Source organism: Ochlerotatus camptorhynchus, unplaced genomic scaffold (assembly GCF_037179485.1).
Source record: "Ochlerotatus camptorhynchus isolate MF236.1 unplaced genomic scaffold, CSIRO-AGI_Acam_v1.1 ptg000646l, whole genome shotgun sequence".
NCBI lineage: Eukaryota > Metazoa > Arthropoda > Insecta > Diptera > Culicidae > Ochlerotatus > Ochlerotatus camptorhynchus.
Window position 1 is genome coordinate 822002 of NW_027041125.1, and position 27611 is coordinate 849612.

Consider the following 27611-nt stretch of genomic DNA (forward strand, 5'->3'; position numbering starts at 1 on the left):
CATCTTCGTCAGCAACATGGGACGCAACGTCTCGCAACCTGTGGCGGTTCAGGAGCTGAGCTCGGACCACTACTCGGTGGTGGCCGAAGTAGGCTTTTCGGCTAACAGATTTCAAGCATCCCGGCAAAACTACCATCGTGTTGAATGGGATTGGTTCCAACACTGTGTCAATACCGCCGTCGACTACGAAGTACATCCGGACGCCCCCGAAGACGTTGACCGATGCCTGCGTTCCTTGGAAGAGGCAATATCCCGAACCAGGGAACAGCACGTACCAGTATGCAGACAGGTGAGCAATACTCTGAACCTTGATAGTTCCACTAAAAACTTTATCAGACTCCTTAACACCATGCGTAGGCAGTACCAACGCACCGCAACCGTCTAACAAAAATTATCCAAGCCAGGATATTGGACCTCAGAAATGAGGACTAAAGTAAATAGGAACAAGATGATTGTTCCTATTGTGCTAAGCCCTTCTGGAAGCTAACCAAACCAAGACCAATTCCACCACTTGTGCCGTTGAATCAACCCAATGATTCAGTCCCTCATCTGATAAACCCTGAAGAGAAGACTGATGCTATAAGTCAACACTTCGTCAGGTCTCATAATCTCGGGCTGAAAAACTTTCCGAGATTACGGCTGATGAACTGCTGGCCTATACCAAATCATCTTAAAATATGAAGTCACAAGGTTTCAATCAAATCCTGAATCTGAAACTCAAACACCTGAGTTCCAGATTCTGCAACCATCTGGCACTGATTTTTAATCAGTGCCTCAGACTTGGCCACTTCCCCTCGTGCTGGAAGTCAGCTAAAGTCATCTTCTCCTTCAAGCTACCGACCCATCAGCCTTCTCTCGGGGTTATCCAAGCTATTCGAAAGAGCAGTCTACCGCCGACTCCTGGCATCGGCCGAGGAAAACAACTTATTGCTCTAGGAGCAGTTTGGCTTCCGTAAAGGTCGCTCGACTGTTCACCACGGAACAAGTCTGTATCTAAAACATCTGCCATGGCATTGTTGGATGTTGAAAAAGCATTCGACAATGTTTGCCATGATCTACAAATTGCAGCGATACGGTCTTCCAATCTTCCCAGTAATTAAAAATTACCTCTCGGACAGAACATTCAGAGTCTCTCGCAATAGCATCACATCAGATGCTTTCCACATCGGTGCGGATGTCCCACAGGGAAGCATCCTTGGCCCCATTTAATTCAACCTGTTCACCTCCCATATGCCGGCTTTCCCTGATGGTGGATCGTTGTCTCTGTTCGCAGATGACACATCCATCGTCTACAAGGGTAGGGTCATCGGAGCTCTGACCGCTAAACTTCAGAGAGGCCTAGATGCCCTGTAAGAATATTTCAACAGCTGGAAGATTCATATCAACGTGGCAAAGACCCAGGTCATCATCTTTCCTCATTCCAAATCACCCATACTTGTTTTGTCTGAGAATAATAACATCAACTTGAACGGCACAATGATGGAATGGTCAAAAGAGGTAGTGTACCTCGGCCTTACACTCGACTGCAAGCTGCTTTTTAGGGAACACGTTGACAAAACAAAAACCGTGGTCATCTGAACAACTTTGCTGAAGACATTAACCTTCTATATGACCAGGGTCTCGAGATACAGTTTAAAAAGAAAGTTCATGTGGAAAAGTTCTGAACTAAGATGACCACCATCCGAAAGGACTTCATCTGATAAACTTTACTGAAGACAGTAAACTTGTACATAGTTAGAACCTCGAGATACATCTTATACAGGAAGTTCATGTGCACAGTAGCACCGCGTAGTGAGAAAATTCTGAACTAATATCATCATCCCAAAGGACTTGGTTAGTTGAACAACTTTGCTCAAGAGAGCAACTTTCTACATGGCTTAAATCACGAGATATTCTATGTTGGATCCAAATTCCATTCATTATTGCGCCCGTCAGTCTCCTTCCTCCCCACCGCTGGTTATGAAGGCGATCAACTCATCCGGTGCGAAAATGAGCGTAGGAATAACATGAAAGCAGCGCTCTTTTTATAAATTTACAGGTTCAAGCAGATCGATGCGCAACTAAGTGATACTTGACTTTGACGACTGGGTTAGGGAAAAGGTTTATTTCATAAAAATAGTAATAACTTTTAATTTATACATTGCTCAAAAGTTTTTAAAGGAACATTTGGAAAGTACTTATTTCAGCAGATTCGTAGAGTTATTTCCTATCGATTGATGTATTTGGATTTTATTTTCATCTAAAAATGGTAAAGTAATAAGCGTTCAAACCGTAACACCTTTTCGTGACGGTCGCAGTTTTAGGTTTTCCAGGGAGACCCCTGTACCTTCTCGTAAGACGTGGTCTACGAAAAAAAAAACAAATAGAGATTCGAAGCTGGTTACTCATGGAGTAACCATGAGGAACCACCGTGACAGGCCTGTGAAGGACCTCAGTTGGCTTAAAGTACTTGTACATTTACAGAGGTAAATTGATTAAAAGTCAATTCCATCGTACAAAGGACAGCATGGTTATATCAATGCTGCACTTTGCTCACACCCTGAGTGGAAAAGCGACAATTCCTCAGAGAAAAAGAAACGCGATTGAAAGCGCTAAATGGAGCGTAGAATACAATCAACACAAACCAAACAGAAGTGCCAACCGTACTATGATGGTGGAAAAACGCCGTACACCAGACCAGCAGCAGTAGAGTAAATCAAATAACTCGATTACAACCAGTTTGTTACTATATACTATTGCGACGACGGCGATTCCTCCCGCAGCAAATGAGGGCGCTATCATTGACTGCCATATTTGCACTGGGTTCTTCAAATCATCACTCCACGGGAGGTGCATCTGGGGGGGTTGAAAGCGAAGCGGTTCAGAGGGCAATTGCATCTTCTTTTAGCGTTCTTATTTTTAACGGAAACAACTCGTCCGTCGGTGGGTGTTGTGCAGAACCACGTCGTCGACTTGCTTTCTTCGTTGAGCTCAACGGTAGCAAATGGGAAAAACGGAACGATTGACTACTTTGTACTGTCGGTGGTGGTGATGATGGCACTTATTGGTGGATGTGGTTGGTGCCGTTAATACGTGACTGGAAGATGGAAAATGGAAAATCGCGACCGACCTAGCTCCGAAGCAGCTATTAGCAATAGACAAGCGCGATTTAATGGCTGTTTGTGATGGAAGTAGCTGCTGGCAGCGGACGTTGAACGTGCCTGGGAAATCTGCTACCTAGCGAAGAAAATCGGTGACATTTGATGGATGCAAAAGGAGAAGCGGGTCACTGGGGAATGCATCTTGGTAAATGTTGCATGAAAAAGCCTTGTTCAAGAGCACTAAACAGGTTATTGAGATTGAACGTGATTTGCATGCGGTTCTTGGTGCTCACACCAATTGCTGGACAAACGGATCCCTGATTTTCTGAAAACCAGTTGCCTTGTTACGCCTTGAATGTCGATCGATATAAATGCTCGAACCGAACAAAGGGCAATTGGTTCCATAATGAGAGACCCCCTTCCCCCCTCCCGTGATGGCAGTGTTTATAAGAAAATTCCACTTGATTGCACCCAAGTCAGCTGGAAATGTAGTACACTTCAATAACAACCAGGCAATTCTGGAGTTGTAATTACAACCCCCATCAGCCTTTGCCAGTTCAGAATGAAGCAATTTTTCCACATTCCACAGAAAGAATCCTCTGGGTCGATTGGAGCAGTCCCGGACAGGACTCAAACAAGAAGAAATTGTTATTTTCACATTGCCCCCCCCCCCCCACACACACACACACACTTTCCCACCCTAAGACCAGCTACAACCTTTAATTTTAATTACTACTGAAAGCGCCCACCGTACTGGGGCAGAAGCTGGGTGATTCAGCATTCATTGTGTTGTGTCCAGCAGGTGCTGGTGGATGGAAACCAAGGAGAAGGCCAATAACACCTAATTATCGCACAAGGATTACACAATCCTCAGCCACCACCCACACCACATCCCACCGGTGCCAAATGCGAGAGAATACTAACTGGTGCTGCTAGCTCGGGGCAAAAATTACAACCGAGAAGGGGAATAGTAACGTTTGTAATAACACAGAGCCAGGCACAACTCTAGCGTCATACACGACTCCCATTGCTCGGAAATGCAGACTGCGGGGGTACTTACAAAGCACGGATAGCTGCACCGTCGTCTGCATCGGTTTGTCCGGCTGGAGGGCCTTGTGCTTGGCCTGGCAGGTATACTCCATGTAGTCGTCGTCGGAGGTGGGCTTGATCCGGAGCTGGGACGTCACCGTGTACCGTTTGCCCTCGGTTTCGATAACCTTGTTCTCGATGGAATCTGCAAAGGGAAAGCGAGAAAAGAAGGACGTGAGTAAAATGAAATTATTGCACTTTGGGGACAAATGTTTGGGTTCGAGACGGTTCTTGCTAGTTTAGTGGGGGATATGATAGCGACAGACGGTGTGTCTCTGGCTGTGTGAAGAGTTCGGATCGACTGGCGAAGACGAACGGCTAGTATCGAGGAAAGTTGGTAAAGTCTGTTAGTTGCATTTTGGGAAAGTAATTCAATATAATGTTTGGGAGTTTTCCACTGGAAAGAGGGATTCGCTTTGCCATCCGTCTGTCACTGGTGATGGTTGTGTTTGGAGTGTCTGACAGAATGGTGATGATCAGACTATATTCAGAATTAGATTGTCGGTAGCTGTACAATCATCATTGAGTAAATCTGGTGTTCCTTCCAAAACCAAGTTTTCGGTATTATGAACCATGATGGTTGCTCCGATTTATCTTATTGGAACAATTTTTGGCAGTTTATGGGCTATTTTGACGATTTCATTGTCAATATGGTTTTAAAATAAATCCATTTTGGTATTTTAAGGCTAAATGCCTAAATTTGAATGTAATTTTGGTGTTTTCAAGACTATGTTGAGAGGTAATATAGACTACAAAATAGTGAGTCGACAACCTGGATATGCTTGATACCTAGGGTCGGTGTTCACAACTTCCTACCTCACGTTGCCTCGATTCAAATGAAGACTACCAGATCAAGACTAGAAACACTGGAATAAGAGACCAGCGGAGAAAAAAACATGAATTTGGCAACAAGATACACATCAAAGCAATCCTGGCATCACTTGCATTTGTAACAGCTTGCGAGTGACTTCGCCAATGCACCGACGATCGAGTTCATGAGTGATTGTTAAACGATTTTAATACTCCTCCCTAATTGAAGCAAATCATTTGTAAACACTGCAGATTGGAACCGCTTTTGACAGTTCGATTGGAATCATAACAGTGTCTCCGCTGGTCTCTTACTCCAGTGTTTCTAATCAAGACCAACAATTGAAATGGCCTAAACTCAATTTTGTAAACAAACCTTGTAAGGCCATTTTCTCGCGAACCGAAGTCCGCAAAGGCAAACCAACATAATGAACAGGTAGGGGAAATTCTCCTCTAGCTGATTGTGGTTTAGGTTTGCGAATAAAGGTTTCAGTTCGCGAGAAAATGGCCTTACAAGCTTTGTTTACAAAATGGAGTTAAGGCCAATTTAAATTGTTGGTCTTGAGATGAATCATGGGTGGTGTAGCCTGGAAAACTGGACAATGTTTTCAATCCGACAATAGCAAAAATGAATTCATCTAAGTAGCCCAGATGAAGACGTTTGTCCCTAAGAAGCAACCAACCATTCAAGTTGAGCTGACTACGTTGTAAACTTCGGTCAATTCTCGTCTATCAGAAATTGGATTTTCGGACATAAAACTCCAAAACTTGACTGTTTAGATGAATAGTAATGGTAATGATCTAGGGCAAATCTAAGATTGTATAAAAGTCATTTTAGTCAAGTTTAAGGCAATCTCAGAGCATTCTAAAATCAGTGAAGAAAATTATGAATGAAATGTGTCCAGACCTCTTCAGATCCAGTGCTTCCATTTCCCGACCATTTATGGCTTCCTTGAGAATCAGGAAACAGCTGGTGGCACTTCACGGGTATTCTTGGTACTTGGCAAATATTTTTACCCAGTCAGATTTAATTTTCGATAGATATTTATTTGGATTATAAATTGGGCCGGTCGTCTAATGAAACGTAAAACATTATAAATTTGAATATTTTGTAATAATCCGGAAAAGTTGTCCGAATTCCCCTCTTTGTTTTTTTTTGGATTAGGCTGATTTCCGCCGGAAGATTTTTCCAATATCTTCTGAACGGTTGATTTCTCTCAGAAGTTTCGTCCGAATTTGTAACGAACTTTCTACCAACATTTGTCGGAAGTTTGGCCAGGAAGAATCTTCCATCTGTCCTACAAAGTTTGTTTAAACTTTCTCCGGAAATTGAATTAATCTTCATTGGAAGTTTCATAAAACTTTCCGTTTAATCAGTATCTTCTGAATTCCCTCAGAAGTTTTACTGGCTTCTTCTGGAAGTAGACATTATTTCCAATATCACCCGGAAGTTCCTACTGACTGCAAATGAAAGACTCTTCTAATTTCATCTGCATGTTTCTGCGGCTTCCCAAGAAGTCTTTGTGAATGCATTTCCTTGTGTTTTTTGACTCCATGAAATTCCTTCAATTTTTGGAACTTTCAACATCTCTCGAAAGTTTTTTCCATATTCCCTCGGAAAAATCTTCCATATATCATAGAAAGTTTCTTGAAACGATTTCCGGAATTTTAATTCATCCTTCATTGAAAGATCCATCAGATAATCTGAATTCCCTCAGGAGTCCGACTGGCTTCCTCTGGAAGTTGAAATTATGTACAATGTCACCCGGAAGTGCCTTCTAAATTACCACGGAAGTCTCTTCTAAATTCTTCTGAAAATTTATGCCGGCTTTCCTAGAAATCCCTATAACTGCTTTGACTTGTGTTTATGGCTCCCAGAAATTCCTTCCTATATTTTTCTGGAAGTCATTTTTCTCCCAAATTTCTCCTAGCTTATATTGGGAGCGTTTTCCGTTTTAGCTCGAAAGCTTCTTCACCCGGAAGCTTTCTGACTTCTCTTGAAAGATTGTTGCAACTGCCCGTAGAAGATTGTTCCAAATTTCCCAGGAAATTTCGATAGTAATGACCCGATTTTTCCTTTTCCGACCGGAACGATTAAAAGTTTCATCAAACTAAACTTTCCATTTCATCAGTATCATCTGAATTCCCTCAGGAGTCCTACTTTCCAATGTCACTCGGAAGTTCCTTCTGACATCCCAAGGAAAAGTCTTCTCAATTCTTCTAAAAATTTCGGCAGACTTCTCTGTAACTGCACACTACGAAAATGTCATGTAAATTTAGGTTCCCTGAGACCGACACATGTAAGCGGCCCTTTTGACATAAGAATCAGTTGAAAGAAACAAGAACATCAATCCAATGAAACGTTCTCTTCGTCGATTTGCTTATGTTTCAGTTTGAGAACATTTAATTTTACATGAAATGTTTGTTTACGTTCCATGATTTACGTCCACTATGGATTACGTCTCGTGTAAAATTAGTTATTTCTAAGTGTGTGCCTTTGCTTGTGTTTTCTGGCTCCTAGAAATTCCGTTTATTTTTTCTCCTGAAGTCTTTTCCATTTTCCTCCGAAAATTTCTCCTAGCTTGCCCCGGGAGCGCCGTCGAGTTTCAATTGGAAGTTTCTTGGCCCGGAAGCTTTTCTAACATCGCCTGAAAGATTGTTGCAACTGCCCGTGGAAGATTCTTCCAAAATTCCCAGGAAATTTTTACAGTAATGATCCGATTTTTCATTTACGATTTAATTGAAAGTGTCATCAAACTTTCCGTTCCATCAGTATCATCTGAATTCCCTCAGGAGTCCTACTAGCTTCTTCTGGAAGCATAAATTATTTTCAATGTCACTCGGAAGCTCCTTCTGACATCCCACGGAAAAGTCTTCCTCAGTTCTTCTGAAAATATCTGCAGACTTTTCTGTAACTGCTTTTGCTTGTGTTTTATTACTCCCAGAAATTCTTTCAATTTTTTGCATTTACCTCCGGAAATTTCTAAATTTCTCCGGAAAGTTTCAATTGGAAATTTTTTCACCCGGAAGCCTTTCTGGCGTCGCCTGATAGATTGTTGCAACTTCCCGTAGAAGATTCATTCAACTTTCCCAGGAGATTTCTATAGTAAAGACCCGATTTTGTCAGTCCCATTTTGAAAATCCCTTCTAATATTCTATGAAATCCTAATATCGTACGAAATCCACGCCCCTTTTTACTGATCTTATTATACCAAAGTATATCTGAAACATTCATCTTGGGGAACTATTCGAAATTATGGATATGTGAAATTGGTTCATTACTGTACAACATTTTTCCAAAAGTTTTTCCATCTCTTCTTCCAGCTCCGGTAGTGTACAATTCCGGAATTTTTTCACTTATATTCCTCGGCTTCTCCCTCAATACTTTTCCGACTTCACCTCTAAATTTCTTCCTACTTTCCCAAAAGTCCATTTGTCAAGTGTCGTCCAATTTCCACGGGAAGATTTTTCAGAGCTCCCCTAGAAATTTCTTTTGACCGCAATTTTCTCCAACATCCGCCAGAAGTTTCAGCCTGCTTCCGAGTGATGAACCAACCTTCAGCTGAAAATCACTTAAATGAAGTTTATAAACAAACATCTGCCAGCTTTCTCCGGAAATATCTACTGACTTTTTGAGATAGGTCCATCAACTTCTCCATGTAAATTAAATAAATAAATTTCTTGCAATAATGTATGTTTACCATGGTTTCTGTTCAAAAATGCTGTAAAGCTACCCTCTTAGAAATACCTGATCTTACACGTGACGGAATCCATCATTGACATAAAGGATGAGATGTAAACAAACATGTCATAGTTGAAGATGCTAATTTCAAATAACAGACTGTAGCGGTAATTTTTATACGATAGATGGAGTAGATGAAAGCATAGAGTTGATAGTTCCGTTAGAGTACGCCAGTGTGAAGATTGTATTTAGATATTAGAAAAGCGAGCTAAGGACAACTTTTAAGGAAGGTACAAATCGGTTTTTTCATCTCTCTTTACCAAACTCCCCCTTTGGAGAGGGATGGTGAGGGGTGTCCCCCCCCCCGCCACCACTGGCAAAAAGAGATGAAAACCGACCCGCTCAAGTACCAACTATGTCATGTAAAATTAAGTGCTCCGAGACTGAAAAATTTGAACGTACGTTTGATTGAGCTGAATTTCACGTCTATTATGATTTAATTTTGTGTCAAAATTGACGCTCGTAGTCTCAAAGCACCTAAATTTACATCAATTTTTCTAAGTGTGTAGTTTACCGGGAATTGGGAGATGTGAATATTTGTAAATTTTCAGATTCGGGGTGACGTCTAGAGGCCAAAAATCAGTGTCCGATGCCATCTTGAAATCCATGATGCCGGCTTCCGGTTACAATAACACTGAGAAATACTGTCAAATACCCTTCAACATGCACACTTAGATTTTTTCGCCGAGATGGGCATCACCGAGCAGCTCGGCATTTTATTTTGCTTGATCTCAGTGTGTGGGAATTTTCCCAATTGGGGTGACGTCTAGAGACCTGAAATCGTTGTCCGACACTAATTTGAAATTCAGACTGGCGACTTTCGGTAACCGAAAATCTGGGAATACATACTGTCAAATACTCTTCAATATGCATATTTTTGGAATCGGGGTGACGTCTAGAGTCCGCTAAACGAACGCCATATTGTAATCAAATATGGCGGCTTTCAGTATCAGAAAAAAACTGGGGAATAAAGTTTTTCGGAATCGGAGTGACGTTTAGAGACCGGAAATCGATGTCCAACGCCATCTTGAAATCCAAGATGATGCCTTCCGGATACAACCAAACTATAAAATACTGTCAAACTCGGTATTTTCCGAATTGGAGTGGCGTCTAGAGACTGGAAATCGATGTCCGACACCATTTTGAAATCCAAGATGGCGTCCTCCGGAAACCGAAAATTGGAAATATTGTCAAATATCCTTCAATATGGATATTACCGGAATCGACGTGACATCTAGAGACCGGAAAACGATGCCCAGTGCCATCTTGAAATCCAAGATGGCGGCTTTCAGTTTCAGAAAACCTGAGAAATATTGTCAAATACCCTTTAATATAGGTATTTTCGAAATCGCGGTAACGTCTAGAGACCGGAAAGCTATGCCTGACGCCATCGTGAAATCCAAGATAGCGACATACCATTACCGAAAAACTGGAAAATACTGTCAAATACCCTTCAATATGGGTATTTTCCGTATTGGGGTTACGTTTAGAGACCAAAATCCGATGTTCGACACCATTTTGAAATTTAAGGTGGTGACTTTCGTTAACCAAAAATCTAGGAATACTGTCAAATACGCTTCAATATGGATATTTTTGGTATCGGGGTGACGTCTAGAGACCGAAAATCAATGTCCACCGCCATCTTGAATTTCAGTTGAAAATGAGCGATTTTAACTTCTATTCAATTTTCATACTGCCGTACTCTAACGGAACTATCCACCTACCCTCTTTAGCTAATAAATTATCACACTAAAGCTTCATGTTAGCATTTCCAACCAACTCTGAATAAGCTAGTGCCGAACAATGTTCAGCAAAGTTATAAGTTTAGAAAAAAATTGAGATATTGCGTATCAAATTTTTAGAATCGAACATCCATTGTTCCAGAAACAGGTTCCGAAAGTCCTGGAGTAAGTAGCCAATCATTAGATTCAATTAAAACTAATCATGTGGTATATGAAAATATTCAGATATGCATTGAGAATGCATTTCAAACCCTGCCAAATGAAAATAGTGACAGTCTCAAAACTAAATAAAAACTAGTCATGAGGCATAACAAAGTTTTTAGAATTGTATGAACATGTCTTGAATGACCATGCCAATTGAGTAGAGCGGAAATGATTTATCCAAATTTTCAGAAGTTCATGGACATGTCAGTAGAGACCATGCCAATTTAACAGATGCTGATGGTCACCCTATGCCCCAGGTATAGGTTTTGGCAGCCTCGCAGAAAGTAGCCCACCTCTGATTTCTACAAAACCTAGTCATGTGATATTTCAAAATTTTAAGAAATTTGTAGACAATTCATCACATACCCTGCCAATTGAACAGTGCGACAATTTCCACCCAATGGCCTTGGGAGTCCAAGTGGTTTACAAATTTCTGGAAATTTTAGCATACCGCATAACTAGTTTTTGTTGAAGCAAAATTTTGGCCACCTCCTCCAGAACTCCAAGGAATATAGGGAGGTCATTATAACCCTGATTAGTTGGCAAGGCCTCTCATGACATGAACAAACAATTTTGAGTATTTTGATATCCCGAAACCTACTCAATTGGCATGGCCACTTTCTCCAGGCCGTCCGGTACCTATTCCAGGAACATATTTTGGTCATTGTCTCTTTGCTCACAATTGGTAGGTTGAATTATCTACAAATTTCTGAAAATCTTTGATTGCACCGGAAAACTGTTCCAGGAACTCTAATGACCGGATCCTATTCCAGGGAAATTGAGTGATCATTGTTATTCTGCTTAATCGGTAGGGTGTCGCATGACCAGCTGTTCCATTGACATGGAAGCTAACGGCATGTCCATAAAGTTCTGAAAATGTTGATATGCGGGATGATGAGCTTTTGTAGGAATCGAAGATCGGCCACTTCCTCCTGGGTTTCTGAAATCTATTCCAGCGACGTAGGAAGGTCATTGTCACTCTCTTCAGTTGGTAGGGTGTCTTATAAATTGTCTACACATTTCTGAACATTTTGATATGCCTCATGGTCAGCTTTTGTAGAAATCAGAGATTGGCCACTTCAGTCCGCATCGTGCTCTCTTGCCGTGCGGATCTATTTGCTTTTTGCTTAAGGAAGTGTTACTACTACCTAAAGCTACAACAAATTTAAACAGCACTTTTCAGTGCTCAACCTGTAAAAATTTTCTACCTTGTTCAACTCCTCTTATTCCTCTTCGATCCTTGTTTGGACCCTACCCGAGGTAATCCTTCTTGGATATCGATTTGGAAAATTCCTCTTCGATCCTTCAGATTCTTATAGTAATCTGCTTGGAAGTCGATTTGGATAAAAATTTACTGCCGCCATGGCGCCTAAACGTAAAAGAAAGGGTCAAACTCTTGATCCCCCTTCTGATGAAATTAATTTGAGTAATCACTTTGATTTTCTCATGGATGATGAGAATGATCCATCATCCAGGAAAAATTCTAGTAAACTTTCCCGGCTTAATGCCAAGAAGGAAAAGATTCCCCCTATTGTGATAACCACTTCCGATTTCCATGCTCTTCGCAAGGAACTTTTGAATTTCGTGAAAGTTAAGTTTTCACTACAAATTGGACGTCGGGGTGAATGCCGTGTATTGGCTGAAACCTTGGACGGATTTAAATGTCTTCTCAAGTATCTTACTGAGAAGAAGCACAAATTTTTTACTTACGACACCAAAACTGAACGTGTGTTCAAGGTTGTCATGAAAGGACTGCCCAGTGGTGAATCCATGGATCATATCAAAGATGAACTGGCAAAATTACTTGGAGTTGTGCCACTCCAAGTAATCAAAATGAAAATGAAATCCCGTCCTGGCGATTCACGCAACGGGATTTCTAATGATTTTTATTTAGTTCACTTCAAGTCTAGTGAACTAAACAACCTTAAGGCCTTAGAAAAAGCTAGCCTTATGCTCCATGTCCGAGTGAAGTGGGAACACTTCAGGAAGACTGGAGGAAATTTCCAAAACCTCACTCAGCGCCGTAAGTGCCAGGGTTGGGGCCACGGAACTAAAAATTGCTACATGCCAGCTAAATGCATGAATTGTGGTGATTCCTCTCACGCAAAGGACGACTGTCCTGTGAAGGAAGATCCTAATAAATTTAAATGTTCAAATTGTGGTGAAAACCACAAATCCAATTTTTGGGAATGTAAGACTCGCAAAGCGATCCTACAATCTCATTCTAAGTGACAGGTAGGAAACGCTCAACGTTTCCGAACAGGTACAAATTCCTCTGCTGTTAACAACGGTCAGCGAGGAACAAATTCTACATTCGTACCCGTAGGTACAAATATCACCTCTGCTTCAAATTTTTCATCTGTACCTACTCCCCTCGCTGCTAACAATGTTCAGCGAGTTAATGGAGCTACCTATGCTGCTATTGCAGCGGGTAGAAATCAAAATACTAACCAAAGTACTTCTAACGGAAATTTTGACAATTTTGACTTAGGAAGCATTACTGCCCCTAAAATGGAATTTTTACAGAAATCATTAATTGACATGATTTCTGATATGCTTAAATCTAACTCCATGTTTGATGCTATTCAAACTGGAGTAAAATTTGCAAATAATATTGTCATGACTTTAAAAGTCAGTAATGGATTTTAAAGCATTAAATATTGTAAATTGGAATGCTCGATCTCTTAAAGATAATGAAGACAAGCTATTCAACTTTTTGAGAGTTCATAACGTGCATATTGCCGTTATAACTGAAACGTTCCGTAAACCTGACCATAAGGCTAAGAGGGACGCAAATTAGTTCATTTATAGAAATGATCGTCTTGATGGACCCTGTAGTGGCGTTGCCATCATTATTCATAGACGAATCAAACATAAAATTCTTTCTTCATTTGAAACCAAAGTTTTTGAAACTTTGGGAGTTTCTGTTGAAACAAAATTTGGACAACTTACGTTTATAGCTGCCTATTTGCCATTCCAATGCGTAGGCCAGAAAAAGAATTTTCTCAAGGGTGACCTCCAGAAACTTACCCGTCATAGGTCTAAATTCTTCATTATTGGTGATTTTAATGCAAAACACCGCTCATGGAATAATGCTCAAAGCAATTCCAATGGTAATATTCTGTTTGATGATTGTTCTGCAGGTTATTACACTATTCAATATCCAAACAGCCCAACATGCTTTTCTTCTGCAAGAAATCCCTCCACTATTGATTTGGTCTTAACTGATTCATGTCAACTTTGTAGCCAACTGGTTACCCATGCTGACTTCGGCTCTGATCACCTTCCAGTAACTTTTGAAATATCCCAAGAAATAATTTGTAATCCCAACAGCTCTACTTTCAATTACCATAGAGCTGATTGGGAGCAGTATCGAACATTTATGGAATATAACTTCGATCCAAACATTCCTTTGCAAACCAAAGATGAAATTAATTATGCTCTTGAATCTCTGACTACTTTTATAGTTGCAGCAAGAGCTGCCTCAGTACCAAAATGCGACAATAAAAAACGATACCGAATGCCATTCGAAAGTTGGAACGGTTTTAAAGCTGTCAAACTGTATTATTAAATTAATTAAATTAAAGGTTGTTTGACACAATTCCTTCTTCCTTTCTGAGGGCCCGCTGTTTACTTAACATGCACACGTATTCGAAGTGGTAGATTAATCTACTTTCATGTAAATCGTTTTTTCATCACAAAAAATTAGTGTGGGTGCCTAAATTCCTAATGAGAAAAATTTGAATTATTTGGTTTTATGAGGAAACGGCTCCCTATGTTGAAATGCTTAAATTTGTGTTCCTATAGAATATTTAAAAACCACCCGATTAAGGAATGCGAGCACCCAATCTAACTTTATGTAAAGAAACCCCCGAGGTACATGAAAGCTAGTTAATCTGTCACTTTGAGCACTACGTGCAGCTTTTAAATATTAAACCAGTTTACCGGTTTTGTGGAGCTTGGTTTAAAATTTAAACGCACGCGAATAAATCGGACCATACCTACTAAAAAAGTAATGCAGGGTAATCTTGCTAGTTTTATCAATATCAACATTAAACAAATCAAATGGGTCGTATGAACGGTAGAGTTTAAGTTCTCCATAAGTAAAGCACGAGAGAGTTTACTCTCATTATTCATACGGCGCAATGTCTGACTTACATTTCTGTCTGTTACAACCTTTCACCATAACAACTCATTGCCTTTCAGCTTGAAGAGAACACACCTACCGTATCTACAGTGGTCCAGAATGCAGATTTAGGTGGAAGGATATGATTTGAGCCTGAAATTGAAACTTTAGACTAAAAGCCTTTTCCTTAAAGTTGTTCCTTATAGTTAGGCCCTCATTTTTATGAAAATGAATTCTAGGGTGGTTCTTACTATCATTGAAATAAAAAATCAACCTTTTTTGTTTGTAGAAATTAAGGTATACATTTTTTGGCAAAGTTATGGCTGAGCTAATTTCAAGCAACTTTGTTAAAAAGAACTTTTTGTATCTTTTAAATTTACCGATTTAGAGCTATTTTTTTGAGTTAAATGAGGGTGTCTCTAAAAAAAAACAGTTGTTTTGCTCTAGTTTACTCATTTTAAATTTTTCAGCTAGGGTAACGTGCAATAACGTTTAGATCTTTAGAGGGCGCACATTTTTGTTGCGTAGAGCTTGTCGATATTTTTCATCGATCAAGAGTCATTGACGTAGCACCCGATTCCAATCGATTAAAGTAACACTCGATCCCGATCGATTGAAATCAATTTTTCTTTGGCTTGAAAATGCTAAATGAAAATACTGTCCTGAAGCACTTTTACGAGAAACGCACCTACTTTGGCCATACGACGATAGTTCACGTTTTTTCAAGTTAGAGATCATAAGTTGTGCTTATATTGATGCTTCAAATCTTATTCATCGGGGTTGCATGCCGCTCATAAAACATACGAAGGTTCTACATTTCATAATTATGAAAAATACCCAGATCACAACCTCATGGAATTTTGGACACTCCTACACTCCCTCGTGCTGAACAAAGTTTCAATTTCCATTTCCAATAGCGCAAATGTTGTTCTTTCACAAGTATTAGACACACGTACAGAACGTGCAGCACTATTAAAGGACTCTTGGAAAAGACTGAATAACCGGCAAGATCGACAGATAGATAAATTCTGAACCAAAAAAAAAAAAGAAAAATCCGGACAAAGCAACGGCGACGACGGAGAAAGGCGTGATACCATCGTTATTCGATTCAGACAACTTGCTTCATTTGCTGATAAACTGCTCAGGAAGAAGAGAGGTCGGTCGCACAGCGTCTTGCACCTTGCCATTGGACGTTCTTTCTTTTCAGTCGCGTCGGGTCTCGTCAGGCAGACTTCACCGAAAGAAGGATCCTGGTGTAATGAAATTTTCGCTCGTGTGTGTACCCTGCTGGAGCTGGGGGTGGGGTCTCATCCAATGAGGGTAAATATTTACACAAAATGAAGTGAAAAATGAGATTTTTTTTCGAAGACGACGAAGACGACGATGACGACGACGTCGATGGCGGGGGCGAAATTACTCAAGGGATGCGATCGGTTGACCCGGTGTGTCTGTGTACGATGAAGATGATGACAACAGTCAGTGGGATGCTGTTGCGATACTGGTTGGTCGTCCTTATCATGCTCTGTCGTTACGGAGGAGTTTGTGATTGGAAGAAAGAACTGTGTTTGCACAGCGTGAAAACCGTTTCTGTTGTTGAACGAAAAGAAGTTCGTTAAAGTCATACTTGCTTAGCGAGATGAATCTTTAGCTCAGAACTTTTCCACATCGTCACTGGCAATTGTCATTAAGTTGCAAACTGATCTCTAGAATCCACTTCCATTTCACGACCACAATTAATTAAAACTCTCACCATCCATCAGAACGCCCATTGGTGATTGTTCTCAATCTGTTCGAAGCACTGTAATTTCCATAATTGTCTGACCATTTACAATCAAACGAAATTGAAACCCGTTCTGGTCTCGCAATTACCCACCCCATCGATTCCAGCGTTAAGCTTCGCCAATTTCTGGTGAAATACAAATTACTTTCAAAGCAATGCGCCCTGGGCTGCGGTCCGCCGGCGTCCACAACGTCGAAAAACATATTTACGAGAATGATTATGCCGTTTTCGTTCGCCGCAGCCTTGGCCTCGTGTCGATTTTCTGGGTCCTCTCCGGTATCAAAAGCCCATCAAGGCCACAAAGCCCAGAGTTCAATTCTTTTAATATTGCGCGTTCGCGTGTTCCGTCGCGGAGTTTCTTCGTTTATGACTTTTTCCGCCGCACTGACGATGAACCAAGCTAGGCTAGCGGGGAGCAATTTGAACTGATTTTGCGAGCTCCCTGTTTGCCTGCCAGCATCCTTTCAGCTAGGAGCCATTTTCGATGGCCGATGATGGTGATGGTGGCGGTGCTGGCCTAAAGACTTTCACTTTTTCGCACTGTCTTTTATTATCATTTTGATGCCATCATTATCATCACAAGCAGCAGCCAGCAGTCCCTCTGCGAAGCAATAACCATTGGCGCCTTCTCAATTTCGGCTAACAGCACCCTAGCTTTCTCTCTACTTTCCTCGGACTGAGTGTAGGTCCTGAGCTGGCTGATGGTGATGTTGTTTATGACCTTTCGGAGAGCTTTCTCGGGTCGCCCGTGCTGTTCCGGCAGAGTCACACCGCAATGAAACGATTAATCTAAATGGCGTACGAAGCCGGATGGTGGGGATGGTGGACCGAGGTGGTGAGTTGGATTTTTCTTGGAGCATCATTGATTTTATGCGAGGCAAGTGTTTTGAGGCTGGTTCTAGGAAGGATTTTGAAAAATCTTGGAGGAAATTCTAAGCGATGATGGATAGTTTGAGATTTCAGAACGAATAGATAGGAATTTGATAAAACTTTGAAGAGTGATCTTATTATAAGAACTTCCATTAACGTTTTTAACTTTACTAAGGAGATTTTAAGCCTGATTCACACTGATTGTCCACACGTCAAATATTTGACTCGTTAAGCTTTTCCAAATAATGCTATTTGTCAAATATGTTTGCCTAACTACAAAATGGTGATTTACCAGCTATTTGTCATGTTATTTGATGACGTCCTATTACATTGTTTGCAGTATACCGTTCCAGTTATTTATTTGGCAAGTTATTTTATATTTAATTGCTGATTGTATTTGGTTAAATTTAATATGTGTCAGGAAAGCGAATTTTGCTAATGTTAGGCCTTATCCCAGATTGAAGATCATATGATCCATATCAGGTCGGAATATCATAGAACGATTATGAGTTCATTCAGGGTCCACTGGAATCGGTTCTAGAATTCATGTGACAAGCAAATAATGCCCAACTCAGTTTTTTTTCGAGAGTCATATTACCGATTTCAGATCTCGGATCAGCTCCTTCAGAATCAGTTCTGAACCATATTTACAGAAGTAATGGATTCATTTGATGTGACGTATGACGATGTAACACATCAACTATTGACAAGTATCAGTTGACTACTAGGAAAAGATGATGATGATGACTCTAACTCAGCTGCTGTGCTGGAAGGTATACCGGAGGACAATCTTGCGTTGTCGAAGGAAGGGATACAGCTTGATCCAGATCCAGCTGTGAAGACTTTGGCACTGTTATGGCTACCAACAAGTGACGTCTTCAAATTCGAATTCAAAATCACAGAGGCCAGTCCTAATGAGCAGTTCTAGATAGAGCTGGAATTAAGGCGTAACAGCTTTTGTAAACAATGACTTCTCTCGATGATTTCTAGAAAGCCAAGGCTCGCTCACTCAAATCAACGTGTTGATTGGTGTGGGGTGCCTTGAGTTTCGAGAAATCATCGAGAGAAGTCATTGTTTACAAAAGCTGTTACACCCTTATTCCGGCTCTATCAAGAGTTGTCGAAACGAAAATTAAACTGGACTGGGATCAACAGTTGGCATCCAAAGAATGTGAAGAATGGCTGAGGTTTCACCAACAAATCCCGCTATTGAACGAGATAGCGATTCAGCGTTTCATTGTACTACCGAAGGCAACATCCGTTCAACTGCAATTCTTCTCCGACGCTTCCAAATTAGCATATGGAGCGTGCGCGTACGTGAGAAGTATTGAAGCTTTGGGAAACTGCTTCGTGGCACTCGACAAAATTCAACACGCAACAGAAAACTGCATGTGGAATCACGTCCAAGGAGTGGAGAATCCAGCGGATTTGATTTCAAGAGGAAATTTGAGACAACCAGTTATAGTGGGAAGGCCCGTCTTGGCTAAATCAAAAGCAGGACTGCTGGCCGAACCAATAGACAGAGATACTTTCCGATGAAGTTGATGAAAAGATCCGTAAATCTACAGTGCACTTTGCTACATCGAAACCAGAGGGATTTGGAAAGACGTATGTTAGAAAGTTCTCGTCATTCGCCGATATGGTCTGTCGTACGTCTTATATATTACGTTTCATGGAAATTCTGAGGAAACCAAGGGATAGTTCGACATTTCCCGAATTTCCAACAACAGAGGAGCGTCGTAAGGCGGAGATAGCTGTCATACGTTGTACACAGGAGTGAGGAGTTCGAGAAGGAATCGAAGGCGCCAACCAAGAAGGAACCGATAGCAAGGAGCTCATCACTTCGTTGGTTCAACCCACAATTGTCAAGTGACAACGTGATACGAGTTGGAGGAAGACTGGAGCATTCCCAAGAATCTGATGAAACCAAGCATCCAATCATACTTCCAGCAAGGCATCCTCTGAGCAGATTGCTCTTCCAACATAACCACCACAAACTCTTGCACGCTGGACCTCAGCTGCTTATAGCAAACGTAAGGCTACGGTACTGGCAGTTGGGAGGTCGAAACGTAGCACGTGAAGTTGTACATGATTGCTTATGATGCTTCCGAACTAAACCTAACGCCATTGAGCAGTTTATGGGGGAACTGTCAGCTGCTCGTGTGACGGTAGCTCGACCATTCTCCAGGACAGGAGTCGATTACTTTGAACCCGTCTATTTCCGACCGGGCCCTCGAAGGACAGCACTATTTGTATGTATGTGCATTTGGAGCTAGTGACTGACCTATCGACGGACCGATTCCTGCAGGCATTTAGGAGGTTTATTGCCAGGCGAGGGCGTTGTACGGATGTATATTCCGATAACGGAACCAACTTTGTAGGCGCCCGTAACCAACTCAAACAACTATTTGAGCTACTGAACAGCACGGATCATCAGAAGGATATGGTGAACGAATGCGCCAAGGAATAAGCATAAATTGGCACTTCAATCCACCCAGTGCACCACATTTCAGTGGGCTCTGGGAAGCGGCAGTGCGATCCGCAAAGATTCATCTGCTGAAGGTTCTAGGCGAGATCTTTCTACGCTCTTAACCCAGGTGGAATCATGTCTGAATTCTAGACCTTTGACACCTATGTCAGATGATCCAACCGATCTAGAACCGCTAACACCCGGTCATTTCCTTGTAGGCGGACCTTTGCATCAGCTTCCAGATCCAGATTATACCGATGTACGAATGAACAGGCTGCATAGTTGGCAACGTTGAATCGAAAACACGACTTCGAGTTTGACAGCATGTACACAATACACATCAATGAGAAAGTGTGCAAAATTTGGTTGATTTTTACCCAATGGTAAAAAAGTTATGCCCTGTTGATTGTGTCGCAATAATTTCGTGTTCGCCCTTTAATTCAGCAAAATCTCTAGTTATTTTGGAAACGTTGGAAAGGCGAATATTTGTCGCAATTTCAAGGAAGGGTCAAAAGATGGAAACCTGCCATTCCAATATTTGTAGGAACGCTCGTGGTGATAAAGGAGGAAAATACACCGCCGCTTCGTTGGAAAATGGGTCGCATACAGGATACTCACCCAGGAGCAGAGTCGTCACATTAAAAACCGCCACTGGATTGTTGAAGAGACCCGTAGAGAAGATTTGTCTGTTACCAACTTCGCGTCAACCACCTGTATATATTTCTTAATACGTCAAACGATCAGCAGCCACCCATCCTGTGTTCGAAATGGTTTATTTATTTTTCTTTTCAGAAATTCCGGAATTTCAGGGTGGGGAGTATGTCTAGGAGTGCACTACGATCGGAAATTACAATCAGCTGTCCCCTTGATCGATGCTGCATAGAATTGTGGAACATGTTGTGCTGCCACTGTATGCGAGATCCATCAACCCTCAAAATTATCAGCGAGATAGCATAACTACAGCCAACGAACCGAAGAGAATGTAAAAAGGGAGAAAATAGTCTAAAGGTAAATAAAATATTAATTATAGAGAATACAAAAATACTCCAGATAGCCAGGTCGATAAATAGTTACGGGACCGAATTTGTGATGTAGTTTTAATACGTTTCAAAATAAATGTTAGATGTGTAGTGTAGTGTTTAAAATAAATTGTTTTTCAATGTTTAATTAACTGTATAGTTGAATAAAAAGCGATTTGTGTCGTGAAAGGGAAGGCGGAACTAAAGTTGCGTAATGAACAGAAGAAATCCCAAGGAATCGGTTCTCCCAGACCGTATAGGAGGGATCCTCAAAATTCCCAAAATTAAATCCAAGGAGGAAGAACCAGCCCCCAGGTACAACATTTGGATATAGACCATACGTTTAGAATTAAATTAGATAGGTGAATATGGAATGTACTAAGTACAGTACTCGGCAGATGGCGAAAGCATTTGCCACAAAAAAAAAAACCAGAGGGGCGAAAAATGGCTCTAACGTTCCTTGATCATCTACAAAATTTCCTTAGCCTTGCTCCTTAACATCTACAAAGTTCCATCAACTACTTTCAAGTTACATATTTTTGACGTAGACTACGTCTTACGGGAATGGAAAATCAAAAATTGCGACCGTCACAACAAGGTGATAGGTTTTGAATGCTTTTAACTTTGTCATTTATAGATGAAATTAAAATCCAAAGACACCAATCGACAGGAAATAACTCTACAAATCTGGTAAAATAAATACTACTCCAATTTTTCATAAAAATATTTTGAAAAATGAACACATAAACAGTGATAATCATAATAGAGTACCACTATCGCACCTCTGCTCATTTTCGCATCGGATGGCGAACCTTGACAACCAGCGGTGGGGTGGAAGGAAACTTACCTCTTCAACGAGTGTTTTTGCACTAGCGCAATCATCACCTACCCGATATCATCCAATCCGACTGGCGATTTTCAATATTCCATCGTTTTCATGCAATACTGTCTGTGTGAAGTTCAATCCTACAAAAACCCATTTTGAAATTTGTGAAAAATCGAAAATCGAAATCGAGAGGGGAATTTACGTATTCTCGGCAACCTAAGCAGCGACCTTCTTTCTATAGCCTTTCTCTCTATGTAACGCACGCATATGCAGTATTGGTTTGTTTACAATCTTTTGCTGCCAGCTGCTCTAACAATTTCAGTCGAAAGAATTGCCAAAACCTGATTTGAAACGCTTTTACAAAGCTCCAATCTTCTCTAGAGTATTGTCGGCAACCAGTTTTTCTTCGGCAACCGTTCCATTTGAACTGCATGTAAATCTGCTGTTCTATTATCGGCAACTCGAAATCAGCTACAATTTGTAGTGCATGTGTTTCATTTCAAGAAAACCCTGCTGGATTGCTTTTTCTCAGTGGTAAAAATATAGTCAAATTGAAGCTGAAAGCATAAAGAATCGTTTGCATGCATTCAGCGAAGTGTTTTCGTAAGAAAATCCAGTGAAAATAGTGTTTCAATTTGGGTTGCCGAAAATAGTCTGTCATGCCGAAGCCGTCGCTTATTCAAATTAAAAAAAAACCAAAACTAATGAAACGTACTCAATTCAGACCAATGGAAATTGAATGATTTTTTTTTATATTTGAAACATTTTGAAACACAGAAATGCAAAAGGTTGTTTGAAACCAAATTTTCAAACGTTGATTGTGAAAATTCACCGATTATGAGTTGTGCCAGCATTGCACAAATGCAAGAACAATTTGGATGGATTGGATCATGCAGTGGTGGCGCTTTGGATAAGGAAAACTCAAAGAAAAATATTACTGGCTATTCAAGAGCTCCTGGTCCAACTACTGGGGCAACGATGGATATGCTTTAATGGCGGGGAAGGGTAACAACTGTGGCCTTACCACCGTGGCGACGTATGTAAATGTGAAGTAAGGTTTATGTTCAAATTAAAATTAAGTAAAAGAAATAGTTTCATTTTCGGATATCCGGAGAACCTCGAGATTAGGGCGTAATTGCTTTTTTAAACAAACGCGTCATTTGTTAATTTCACGCAAATTAAAGCTCAATCTAAAAAAAAAACTAACAACACTAGCAGGTAGGGACATGGTTCCTCTATCATTTGGTATGTTGTTGTTCGTGAGATTGTTCTTTTATTCGCGAAAAATCGGTGTTTGCCGTGTTTGTTTACAAAGGTAATTACGCCCAAATCTCAAAGTGCTCCGGATATGTGTCATCTTATACGAAATGGAATAAATGGTTTTCGACTTTTGTAACATAAAAACATAAAAATTATAAGTTATTGTTGAAGTGAATTTTGTTTGGTAGATGGCCAATTGACCGAGTGCTGGTAATTTGCTGCTGAAAAGTAGGGTCCTTACAAGGCCGAACTACTTTTCACGGCACAATTACACGGAATTTTTATTGCTTTCACTAAACCTAATTAACTTATAATGAGAGAGAGAGAAGGATTAGCAATTTCAATTTAATTCCACTACCTTATTTGCTTATCCTTGACAGATACGCGTATTTCGTCTACAATGTGCAGACTTCTTCAGTGTCTTGTACTAATACTCGACTATTAGTTCAAGACACTGAAGAAGTCTGCACATTGTTGGCGAAATACGCGTATCTGTCAAGGGTAAGCAAATAAGGTAGTGGAATTAAATGAAAATTACTAATCCTTCTCTCTCTCATTATACAGGTATTCCACTAAGACGCCCACATTCATCAGACCTAATTAACTTACAACTTACTCGAAATCTCCCGAAACTCCAACCCGACGGCAAAATCGAACGTCTTAGCTTGGATCCTCGTAGGAGGGTAGCACATATCCAACAAGTTGATATCCACACCGGAGACGTACCTTTTGTCCGTCAGAGTCTGCTCGACACCCTCCGACATTTTAGCATGTTTCAGTTTCTTATGATCATCGATTATCTCCATGATGTGATCCTTGAGATACTTGTTGAATACGTCCACCATCACCATACAGGCCTTCTTGATGGTGATAACCTCGGAGTCCTCCTTGGAGCACATGATGTTCCCGATTGGGATGCTGATGTCCACCGTGTCGAATCTCTTGCCCTTGACGAAAGGCTCGCCACGATTCACAGATGTCACCCAGGAAGATGCCCTTGGAGAAGACGCCCAACGTTTTGCCATCTTTAGATCCTTTGATCGCCTCCAGCAGCTTTTCAAAATTGGTCGTTCTTATCCCGAACTTACAACTTCACCAACAGAATGCCCTCCTCACCGTCCTTCTCAATCTGCTTCCGGAAGTTGATCTTCTTGCTGGTCAGGAAAAAGATGGATCGTAATCGTATCGGTCAGCTCGTATCCCAGCAACCAGGTCTGAAGCGAGGTTTATCTACGCCGACCGCCGTCAGAATGCAATCTACCTTCTGCAGTGAATCATCATGAGAAAACTCTGGTTCCTTCCAGTTGGTTTATATACGTCTTATTCGTCGGTAGAAGAAATCCTTACTGAGCACGATATTCGACATTTTCGGGGCCGTTGCGAATGCACACCAAAACATTCAAGCTGTCAGAAATACCGGGTTGTCGAATATACTGTAATATTCGTATTTTACAAAAAAAATCACAGCTGGCACAATTGGCACACCTGCGGCACACTTGAGGCACACTGAGAAAAATGTTGACCCAAGATTGGTGTGCGGAGTGACCTACCCCTTGTGTTGCGCCCTCATTCCAGCTCTATCTAGAATTTGTGCAGAGTCAATCGGATGATATAGGGCAGGTGTGGGATAAGTGACCAGTGAACCGGGAAATCAGGTATCGAAGTAACCGGAAAAAATTCGTGAGTTTCGATGACATATCGGGAAAAAAATATTTAATATTTGTTTATATTTTTGAAACCATTTAAGATTCTTGGACCAGACTAGATATGTTGTTTCGATGGAATTTTGAGAAGATTTTATATTTTAGAATGCATGTCATGGATAACACAAATGTATTCCAGAAAAAAATCATATCGAGTTTAGCTCCTAGTTGCTTCAGTGCGTTCAAATTCAAGAAGAATATTAAAGTAGCTCTGTGTAAAATTCCTAATCAATTGTGAAGATCCCGTGAAAAATACCAAACGAATCCAATTTTGAGGGTACAATTGGATTGGATTGATATGCAGAGAATTTCTAGACTGTCATAAACAGTGCTACGATTTGTCATTGTAATTGACAGAATTTTGCGCGATATTGACAAAAAAATTCACATAATCACTTACAGACTTGTTCCTCAAAAAAAATTTCGTCATTCATTTTTTCGTCAAGGACAAAGATTCACCAGGTGACAACAAGTGTAATTTCGAGCATTCTGTGTAACATTATCACACAGCAGCTTAAGGGCTACTGGAATGACTCGTGGAATAGAGAAGTCTGGAAAAGTTGATTATTACAGTCAAGCAGGCCAGTTTTGGTGAAATCATTAAATTTTTTATCTATAAATATTCTTACATAGGGGAAATGTAGGTAATGTCGGCCTACATGTCCCTAATTTGGGCCCATACATAAATTCAGCAATCAACTAAACTTTCAATAGCGACCAAAAATATCCATTAGTACCGTCCTAATGACGCGTTCATCTAGATAAAATTGATAAATAGCAGACTTTTAGCGGTGGGCCCAAATTAGGGACATGTAGGCCGACATTACCTACATTTCCCCTATATAGGAATTCGGGGAACATTGGAGGCAATTGGTGAGATCCTTCCATTATACTATCTATATATATATAAATGAATTTCTGTCTGTCTGTCTGTCTGTCTGTCTGTCTGTCTTTATGTCTGTCTGTCTGTCTGTCTGTCTGTCTGTCTGTCTGTCTGTCTTTATGTCTGTCTGTCTGTCTGTCTGTCTGACCCTTATAGACTCGGAAACTACTGAACCGATTGGCGTGAAAATTTGTATACAGGGGTTTTTGGGGCCGTGGAAGGTTCTTATGATGGTTCGAGACCCCTCCGCCTTCTGTAAGGGGCTCCCATACAAATGAAACAGAAATTTCTGCATAACTCGAGAACTAATCAAGTAAATGGAACCAAATTAGGCATGTGGGGGTGAGTGTGGGGGTATAAGGAGATAATCATAGGGGGGGGGGGGGGGGGGAGGCTACGTACAATATAGCATGCTTTTTTTTTTAAAATCGGCGCATAAACTCAAGCTAATATTGAATCCCGAGCAAGACCGGGCACACTCAGCTAGTATTATATAAACCATTGATTACATCACATATGATTTTTAAATTCACTCTTACATAATTTGCAGCGTTTCGTACGGTATGTCCACGCTTCTTGCCACCCCTGTAGATTCACGAAATGCATCGCAGTTCAAATAAATTTATTTAAACTCGAATAATTTCACAGAATCACCTTTACGGCAAATGCAACGCAGTTGGCCTGGCCGTTTTGATGTTTGTGTCACATCTCAGATATGCTGCAAACATCAATGTTGACAAGAAAAATGACTAGGCGTTATCTAACCTAATCATTTTCCAGGTTGCTTTCTCGTACTGGCTGCGTTTGTTTTAGATTAGATTAGATTAGATTAGATTAGATTACAACAAATTGTTGTTCGCCCTCCTGTAGCAGCCAGAGAGATTATTCAAACCGAGAGTTATCTTCCGTCACTCTTTCGACAAATATTTTGCTAGATTTAGGATTTAGGGATTCAATTATTATTTTAGTTAGGCACGCAAACGATGTAGAATGAGCTACTTACTAGTTACTTAGGGTATAATCAAGTAGGAACGAATTGTAGGTTACCAGATTTTAGTATCAGATTGTAGTATCTAGATTAAGCAAGTGCAGGGCTATTAAATTCAATATTTTCACGAATTACTCCTCCAACTAACCTATTTGAGTAGCTAGTTTACTGCAAATCACTAGAATGTAATTAAACGATAGGTATAGTAACAAGATTAGTACCTTCTTTGCCTCTTTTTTTCTCGTTCTTACTCCGACCTATCTAAACTCACAGTTCCGTTGAACCAAACCTGACGTCTGTCATTTCTGACACCGACCGTTACAGTAGTTCTCCGAATCTTCCACAGGGTTGTCCCTGATATTTCTAACGCCTGGATTGAGTAAAATTTTCACCAATTTTCTTCATTTTCCGGCACATTTCTGAGGTTTTCCACAAAAAAATATGAGACAAATTTACTCATCGCTGATTTCCTGCACTTTTGGCGATAATTCGCTGAAAATTCGTAAGCTCGTTCATTTCGCACGTTGTCTCCCAGTCAGTCCTGCTGGATGCGTGAGGAGGCTTTCGGCGATGTACCTTCAATGTGTCAGAATTTTAATATTCTTCACTGTTCTTGTCAAATCTACATACGTCTGTATCCCCTAGAGATAATGTCTTGCTACGCCAATGAGTTGATTCTAGTAGGTACTGTCCACGGTCAGAAAGCTTTTGTCAATGCGAACTACAGTACCGAAAATATAGAAACCTCCTATGTTGTCAGTTTCAATAGCTATCAAATCAGAAATGCAGGAAGAATTCCATGAGAATTGATGATAAAAATTCTGTAGAACTTTAATGTGGAAAATCTGAGAATAATTCCGAGGAATTTCTAAGAAAAGTTCCAAATATATTCTGATATGAATTCAAATGAATATGAATTTTGAAGGTTGTTTCAAAATTAATCAGACAAAAATTTCTAGAAAATTCGAGGATGATTCAAAATTTTGCAGTGAATTTCAAAAAGAAAACATGTGATGCGAATT

General features: G+C 40.6%; 1 protein-coding gene across 2 annotated transcripts in view; it reads right to left on the reverse strand.

The window, feature by feature from the left end:
- Window positions 1-27611, reverse strand: part of sns (sticks and stones) — a 441055-nt gene that overhangs the window by 137860 nt on the left and 275584 nt on the right. For both annotated transcript variants that reach the window (XM_065237807.1, XM_065237806.1), the window contains exon 4: window positions 4141-4314. In XM_065237807.1, the coding sequence (XP_065093879.1) occupies window positions 4141-4314 (174 nt within the window). The remainder of the gene's footprint in view (window positions 1-4140; window positions 4315-27611) is intronic.